This window comes from Sardina pilchardus, chromosome 10 (assembly GCF_963854185.1).
Source record: "Sardina pilchardus chromosome 10, fSarPil1.1, whole genome shotgun sequence".
NCBI classification, from domain to species: Eukaryota; Metazoa; Chordata; class Actinopteri; order Clupeiformes; family Clupeidae; genus Sardina; species Sardina pilchardus.
The window spans coordinates 16,430,115-16,438,636 of NC_085003.1; the positions used below are offsets into that span (position 1 = coordinate 16,430,115).

Genomic DNA, 8,522 nt, shown 5'->3' on the forward strand with positions numbered 1-8,522 from the left:
ACTAATACCATGAACAAAAGTCTAAGTGCAAACATGGGTTTCCCACATGGCGCACAAGTTTGAATATGTTTTGGTGCTTTTTAGGCCTTTAATTGAACAGGATAGGAGACACACACACACAGCTGGATGACCCGCTCCATCAGGCTCACCGACAGACCCTTAGAGGCCGCCCTGACACACACACACACACACACACACACACACACACGATAACTTTAGTTCAAACATGAGACCCTGTGCTCGCTCAGACTTTGCGCTTCTGCCCCATGAGTCTTGAACACACACATGCACATGCTCCTGAGGAACAGACCCAGCACGGATAGTGTACACTAAAAATAATTTATTTATCAACTTGTGTCTTTTTACACAGCAGCGACACACACATGCGATCATACGTCCCAAAAAGCTCCTCATCGTTGAGGCTCTTTCTCTTTGGCTTTAGTTTTCCTCTGAGTAGACATGTCTTTGAGCTTGGAGTCCAGTTTCCTCTGCAGGTAGGCTTTCTTGTTGGGGTCCATGGATTTGTCCTTCTGTCCACTAAAATAAAAAAAAAGTAAAAGAAAAAACAGTACTACCCCACCTACCGGCGTACAGCACCCCCTCTTTGCTGATGCGCATGCGGGCGTGGCTCTTGGCCTTGTCCCCACAGCCATGGACCTGGAACACAGGTGTGTGTGGAACAGCATGTCAGTTAAGGACACTAGCATTCAGAAGATTAAAGTCACTCTGTTTTTCAAAAGCAGAAAGGAGAAATTGGGAGTACCAGTTTTGGCCAAAATCCTACATACGGTTCCTTTAAACCTGCAGCTGGTCAATCTGTCACAAAAATTAGCTGTTTCAAAGCCTGGCCGCAGACATAAGATATCCTGAATGCTCTTAATGACCTGGATGCATTTTTGGACAAGGAATTGGAAGAATGTGAGAGACAACGATGTGCTCAACGATGTGCTCAACGATGTGCTCAACAGTCTCCTGGATAAAGTGGACTCCACTTTGGCTGAGTAGAAGACATCTGCTCACACTGGGTAAAGTAGTGTAGTAAAGTAGTGAAGTAGCCTTGCATCCCCAGAAAAGACTTGAGCTCGGAGCAATAAGTGGGCTACGTAAAAAGTAAGCTCACATTTAAAACATCACACTAAATTGTTCCCCGTCATGTTTGGCTTCAGAAGAACCGAAAGACAAAGGAGAGAAGGAGAGAGTCTTGAGGCCAGAGGGTGCAGACAGGAAGGAGGAGGCCATGCGGGGAGCCAATTTCTGGAGTGCCAGAGAGAACCACAAAGGCTCCGTCGCCAGGAGGAGGTTTTAGGGGGCCAGACGCAGCAGCAGGCTGACTGTGTGAAGGATTCATAAAGTACTTATGACCAACAAAAAACATCAATAAAACGATACAATTTCTAGTCATCTAAATGTTTCTCCACAATTAATTTTTCAAATATAATTCTGCAACCTAATGACTTATATCAAGCCATACGCAGACCTGCCAACCCTACAAGAATTTTATGAGACCAAATTTTACCACGTAGAGGGTACCCCTGGATCCTCCAACTTACATTCAAGACTTTGTAAGACCTTTTCAATACCACTTTGAATGAAATTCAATACCAACTTCATATTCGTTCACACCTTCTACAGCCCAAAGTGAATGGGCTACAACCAGGGTAGCCTACTTTGGTGGCACTGTATGTGTGTGTGTGTGTGTGTGTGTGTGTTGGAGGGGTGCATAAGGAAATATAATTTGGGTGTGTGCAATCTACAAATGTTTTATTTTATTATTTACATGGTTCAGAACGAGAATATCTGACCCTGAATTGCCTGTCTTTTGAAGATGTCATAGGCCTGGCAGCAAAAGTTCTTTCTAGATGGGTCTGTGGAAGGACTGATCCTAAGCACCTGGGCCGGGTTTCCCAGAATTGTTAAGAAGCTCTTAAGTGCTAAGAACTTCTTAGGAGCGTTGTAAGAATGTTCTAAGAACGCTCCTAAGAAGTTCTTAGCACTTAAGAGCTTCTTAACGATTCTGGGAAACCCGGCCCTGAGCTCTTGAGCACTCACCTCGGGGATGTGATGGCTGAGGCAGAACTGCCTGTTGCAGTGGATGCAGAGCTGTCCTAGCATTAGCACGCTAGCTTTGCACTTCACGAAGCTACACACACGCTCAGCCTTCACCACCGCGTCGATCAGTGCGTCAAAGTCGCTGTCCGCGGTCGCGGCCGCCGCGATGTCTGTGGCCCCTGCTTTTGTGCGGTTCTTACCTGAGAAGAGAAACAAGAAACACACACACACACACACACACACAGAGTGAGTTAAGGCTACTGAGGAATCCACAGCTACAGTAAAACAGGCCAATCCCAACAGTAAGGTTCGACTCCCATGGCTGGACTCCCAGTGAGGGCATTCCTTAAAGAGGAGAATATGAATGTTCTGCGCTGTCGTGACAAAAGATGATCCGGCTGCAAATACAGTTTATTCCATCTATTAATCACTGGATTACAGTACTCTGAACTGACAGTGGTAAACTACTGGTGAAGATGACAGAACACACACACACACACAATTATGCACTCTCTGTAGTCTGCACACACACACAATATTACATACTCTCTGCACAAACACACACACACACACACACACACACACACACACACACACACACACACACACACACACTCTGACATCTCTGAGTTGTGGCTCACCCTTGGCTGCTCCCTTCCCCTTCTTGCCCTGCTGGCTGTTCCCTGCTGCAGCTGCTATGGCTCCCCTCTGCTGCTGCTGCTGCTGCTGGTTCAGCTTGGCCTTCTCCTCCCTCTTCTGCTGCTCCCTCCTCATGCGCTCCAGGTGCAGGTTCTTCAGGTCCACACCACCTGCAGCTGCTGCCCCCTGCTGGTCAGGAGGAGTCACTACATCGGCCGGTTGGTCCGGCTGTGGTTCTGGTTCCCCTGCCCCCTCTGAGGAGGGTTCCTGGGGTTCCTGAGGCCCGGCCGGCGGTCTGGACACGGTGATGTGGCGGTCCTTGCCCTCGCCCTGGCTCTCGTGGTTGAGCCCGAGCTCCTCGGAGATCTGGTGGACGAGCAGGCGGTCGTGAGAGTTCAGGGACGCGGGGAAGCTCAGCTCCGTCTGGCCCGCGTCCCGCAGGAAGTTCTGGATCCGCTGCCGTATGTCGTCCTGCTTCCTCTGCTCCTGGGCCGGGTCTCGGTTCTGATTCTGGTTCTCGTCTCCGGGCCTGCCAGGCTTCGAGCCTGGAGCTTTCCCCTGGGTGTCCCTTCCTTTGGGTTTCCCCCCAGCCTCGTGCCTCCTCCCCGGCTCGCCTTTCGCCTCCGTCCCCTTCCCCTTGCTCGGCTCCCCTTCGCCCTTCTGCTTAGCTGACGGGGGCTGTTTGGAGCCCTCTTTGGGGTCGCGGACGTAGTTCTGGGGCACCACGTCCTCCAGGTACTCGAAGGCGGTGCGCACCTCGCCGTGCTCCGTCATGTAGTCCACCAGCGACTTGAGGAAGTCGTGGTTCCGCACCGTCTGAGAGTCACACACCACCGTGAGCTGGCGCCGCGCTCGAGTCACGGCCACGTTGATTCTTCGGTCCTCCGCCAGAAACCCAACCTCGCCTAGGAGAGAGCCAAGACACACAACAATGTTTTAATCACAGTAGTAACCCAGGAGAACAAGCATCACTACATTAATGAATGAATTCATGTTTAGATAGATAGATAGATAGATAGATAGATAGATAGATAGATAGATAGATAGATAGATACTTTATTGATCCCCAAGGGGAAATTCAATAAATGTTTAAGCAGAGTTAGGGGGACCCATTGTCAGGACATTACTTGTTGACTACATATATCTGGTACTCTCCCACTCACCCTTTCGGTTGGATCTGACCAGGGACAACACCACGGCCTCTTTCTCTCTGCCCTGGAACCCGTCCACTGACTTGATCTCCAGCTCAGGGTGCGTCTGGGAGAGCCTCTGCCTCAGAAGGTGAACCTGACACCCACAGGAGAGAAGGGTTGGCATGCTTTTAGTTATTATTATTCAAATCAGCCTGATTTCTTCACAAGAGTGAGAACTAAAGACCCGGTGAGTCATTGTCATGCTTTACAGTGTAGATATTAGGTATGTTTTTCTGCACACGTTTTCATTTTATTTACTGAGTTTTACATTTAGGAAAATATGCTTTCCTGTCAGTCTAAAATTGCAGCATCAGCCACTCTTCTCTCACTAGATAAATCGCCAGATAAATAAAACAGACTTTCTATCAGGAAAATCTCCTATGTGTGGGGATTCCCCAGGGGCAGACATAACAGCACAATGCTCCTGTACACTTCTTGTACATCTACAGAGACTGGTTGCTGACCTCTATAATTGACCCTACAGGATGTGCCCTGAGGTGGAGATGAAGGCTGAAGGACGTGTCTAGTCTAGTGCCTTACTACTTGGGTTACAAATTGTCTGAAGTCTCCGGGAAAAAACACCATAAATAGCCAGTGTTAACCAGCACACTTGTATTCAGGAGTGAGGAGCTCGTATGTAAAGGAGTAGCTACTACTTTACCTGAAGATTGTAAGGAGCAATCACAGCGATGTCTTTTGCTTTCAGGCCGGCCTCAGTCAAGGCTTTAATATGCATAGCAACAATATCTGCCTCTCCTGTATGGGGATTAGGATCAAAATACAAAATATTTAACTCCTAAAAACGTACCACTCAACCACTCATCAACTCAACAAGTGCTTCAGTGAGAGGTGTGTCCAAACCATGAAGTGATAACTGTAAAAGGAGTTCAGACGGCGCACCTTGGTTCCCCTTGGACACTTCATCGGTGTCCTCCATCTCATGGAGGCCACAGCCCGCTGTGTCTATGAGCAGCAGTGGCATGCTGGTCTCCTCCACACTGGCCACCCCTATCAGATCCCTGGGTGAGGACAAAAAGTCACTTTGAACACATGAAGGAGCAGTTGTGTGTAGGGGCTGAACTGTAGAGGTGCCTGTGCAACTAACTAGAAGTCATGAAGAGAGTTACACTCACACATACACATACGCATACAAAAGTATATTTTACACTTGCAGGTGCCCTTCTACACAGTTTAAAAAAAGACACAGTCTGAAAATCTGGCTGAGAGTCTGAGCTAGATGACCATAAGGAGCATTAGCAGGCCCTTGGCCACTTCAGATGAATGAACCCATGATTGTGGCTAGATTAACCATTATGAGCAGAGTTACGAGCTCCATGAATAATTGCAGCCTTTGCGATGAACTAATTCCATTAATAAGTTCCATTCCATTCCGTTGTGATTTCGCTGAAATATCGAATGAACTGTGCAGCCGTAGTGCTGCGGCTCTCTTACTTGAGCAGGTGCTTCTCCACAGAGGCGTGAGCGGTCAGCCTGCCCTGGTACATCTGGTCCGAGGCCCACTGCATGATGGCGCTGTGCATGCGGTACTGCACCGTCAGCATCCGCACCACGACATCACCGTACCGCTGGACGACCCGCTCCATCAGGCTCAGCGACAAACCCTTGGAGGCCGCCCTGACACACACACACACACACACACACACACACACACACACACACAATCACAAACACACACACACCACCCAATTTTATATACAATTTTATGATCCAAAATTATTGATTATTATCAAAATAACTAATTCCGATTCCATCAAGAAGAATGTATTAAAAATTCTGCAAACCGTAACGTTATATGGAGACGTTAATAGAATAGAAATGTTAACAGAATAGAAATCATTTTCGTTAATAGAATAGTAATGATTTTCACCCAAAATCCTTTAAAGAATGTCATTCACACTTTACACTGGGCCCACAAGACCTATAGTATACACGTGTAACTGCCCTGTGGGAGCAGACTTGCTGACCAGCCGCTCAAGGTGGAGGCAGTGGCCTTACTTGCGAGACTTGATGGTGGGTGGCAGCTGCTTGTAGTCCCCGGCCAGGATGGCCTTGCGGGCGTTGAGCAGCGGGACCCAGCAGCTGGCCTCCAGTGCCTGGGCACACTCATCGATCACCACCACGTCAAAGTGGTCCGCTGGCAGCAGCTTCAGCGGCCCATCCGCAGACGCTCCTGAGGGGCAGATGGACACGGGGGATCGATGAGGTTAATCAAAAGTGGGAGAGGCTATCAGACTGGGCAATAATAAATCCAGGGGGTACAGATTGTAGATTGGGTGTTTAACCTGTCTTTTTTTTTTCAACTCTCTGAAACTGACCAGCCAGCAGTGTCCTATTGCTACAGAATTGACCAATTGGAAATGTGTCAAGCATTCCGGCCAACTTATAAACAGACATGGATCCGGAGACATAACCAGAGTGCAAAATTCAAAACTTAATGTGAGGGAGGACCAACTCCACGCCACCTGTTTAAGTTATATAACATTATACTTTCTATATTATATACATTAAGTTGTGTGTGTGTGTGTGTGTGACATACATGTGTGTACGTGTGTGAGTGTGTGTGTACCTGTGTTGGTGGCCAGCACCACGCTGGCGCCCTTGAGGATCTGCTTGGTGGAGTCCTCCTCCCTGGCCCTCAGCTCCTTCCTCAGCTCCCCCATCTCTCTCTTCATCGCCGCCCTGCTGCCTCGGTCCCGAGTCTTCTTCAGCTCACCCTGACAAGCAGCAACCAACGCACATCATTACCGTCTTTCGTCAGCTTGTTTACCTGAACGTCATCGCCATTTCCATATTCATATGGGCTGCCCACTTAAGAGCCCATGCCGGGCTGAGGTGAAATTTTCCGATAACTTTTAACAAAATAGCAAATAGGAAAGCCATATATTTTAAAAGGCCATCATTGATCCCCTTGAAATCGTTCAATCGCACAATATAAACATTCCTGTCTAACTGAAAAGAAACAAAAAGTGCTCTCCCATACCAAAGCCTTGTCCATGTCTCTGCGGATGTCGGCGATGATGTCAGTGGCGTCGCTGCGGGCGAGGATGGCGTCCAGGGAGTACTGCTGGATGGTCTCCAGGAGACGGGCGGGGTGGCCCAGCCGCAGCACCTTGGCCTTGTTCTGCGCCAGCCGCTCCACCAGGTTATCCACCGCCACGTTAGAGGGGGCACAGCACAGCACCTGGCACAGCAGGGCGAGGGCGGGCGTCAGAGGGTGTACTACAGTAATGTCCCGCATATAAGCCGCAGGACAGTGATTTATGCAAGTTAAAAGAAACAAAACCATATTAACACCATATTAACTGCCCCCCTGTATTAACCTCATAGCTGAAGAAATTTTGCAAAATCAGTGTATAAGCCGCAGCTTATAGTCGGGAAATTACGGTACAGCTTTACTACCGGTAAAAACAACCTGCCTTAACGATTGTGTGCATAATACTGTATTTCTGTCACACTTTTGTTTCTTACTTTTATGGACACAAAATGTATTTAAAATTTGATTCTGAAATAAAATCCCCTCTCCTCACTACCACACAATTGCCCCATTCCTCTCCTGTTAGCTGGTGTACCAGCTTGCATCATTACAACCACACAGATAAATGAGCAGCTCACATTGCCTCTCTTCACTGACATGTGTGGCCCTCTCCTCACCTTGCTCCCTTGTTTAACAGCTTGCAGGATCACCTCCACCACAGTGGTGGTCTTGCCTGTCCCAGGGGGTCCGTGGATGACCGCCAGGTCCTTCTGCTTCAGGGCAAAGGTCACTGCCTCACGCTGAGACTTGTCCAGTCCAGCATTATAAAACTCTAAATCATCTGATCAGTGGAAAAAAGGTATACACATTTAGCTGATTCATGCATAGTAGTCAATTTATGATTGTTGCTGGTATTAGTACATTTTAAGGCTTTGCATGCTGCTTTGAATAGACACATCAGTGATATTATAGACACATGGGTGAACTTATCCACACCAAACTGTCGTAACAGTGACAGAACAATTACAGTTTATAAGTACAAAACCCCCATATGACTACTTTAGTGTGAGTTTTAAGAGGTGCTCCTTACTTGGCTGTGAAAGCTCTGAGGGCTGAGAGTAGCCAAAGAGAACACTGATAAGATGAGAGGCTGGCCCACTGCCGTATCCATTCAGCGTATTCAAGGCACTGCAGACACAACAATCAAGTGCATACAAAGAAACAAACAAACAAACAAACAAATAAAACAAAGGCATAAACAAATAAAATGAAGACATAAAATGTCCAAATTGTCCAAAGAGATCATGCCAGTCATGATCATAACATTACAATATTATTACAGTAGAATAAATTATGCCTGGCAAATGTAATTCTAGCTGTTTATCATAGCTGAAACCCCACCGTGTCAATCTCTTGTAGGTGACATCATTGGCCACCTTCATGATGTTAAAGAGTCCGTCGCTGTCCAGGTTGAGGCCATCCTGTGACTCGTCAAAAGCCACGGCGACGGAAGACTGGGTCACTCGTGTCACCACTCCTGTGCCCAGCTGGGACATCTGGCTGCACCCCTCAGCATCATACAGGCCCACTATATCACCTAGAGCACAGAGCAACGACAGTTCAATCAAAGATCGTATAGTTACTAA

At 47.8% G+C, this 8,522-nt stretch overlaps 1 protein-coding gene across 1 annotated transcript in view; it reads right to left on the reverse strand.

The window, feature by feature from the left end:
• Positions 1 to 325: 325 nt before the first annotated feature.
• ighmbp2 (immunoglobulin mu DNA binding protein 2) overlaps positions 326 to 8,522 on the reverse strand; it is a 10,243-nt gene continuing 2,046 nt past the window's right edge. Inside the window, exons 4-17 of the mRNA XM_062547794.1 lie at positions 8,278 to 8,473; positions 7,967 to 8,064; positions 7,554 to 7,717; positions 6,883 to 7,083; positions 6,469 to 6,616; positions 5,898 to 6,072; positions 5,334 to 5,516; positions 4,782 to 4,900; positions 4,543 to 4,637; positions 3,852 to 3,975; positions 2,691 to 3,593; positions 2,050 to 2,249; positions 581 to 657; positions 326 to 537 (exon numbers count right to left, since the gene is read on the reverse strand). Of these exons, the coding sequence (XP_062403778.1) occupies positions 411 to 537; positions 581 to 657; positions 2,050 to 2,249; positions 2,691 to 3,593; positions 3,852 to 3,975; positions 4,543 to 4,637; positions 4,782 to 4,900; positions 5,334 to 5,516; positions 5,898 to 6,072; positions 6,469 to 6,616; positions 6,883 to 7,083; positions 7,554 to 7,717; positions 7,967 to 8,064; positions 8,278 to 8,473 (2,810 nt within the window). The 3' untranslated portion in view covers positions 326 to 410. The remainder of the gene's footprint in view (positions 538 to 580; positions 658 to 2,049; positions 2,250 to 2,690; positions 3,594 to 3,851; positions 3,976 to 4,542; positions 4,638 to 4,781; positions 4,901 to 5,333; positions 5,517 to 5,897; positions 6,073 to 6,468; positions 6,617 to 6,882; positions 7,084 to 7,553; positions 7,718 to 7,966; positions 8,065 to 8,277; positions 8,474 to 8,522) is intronic.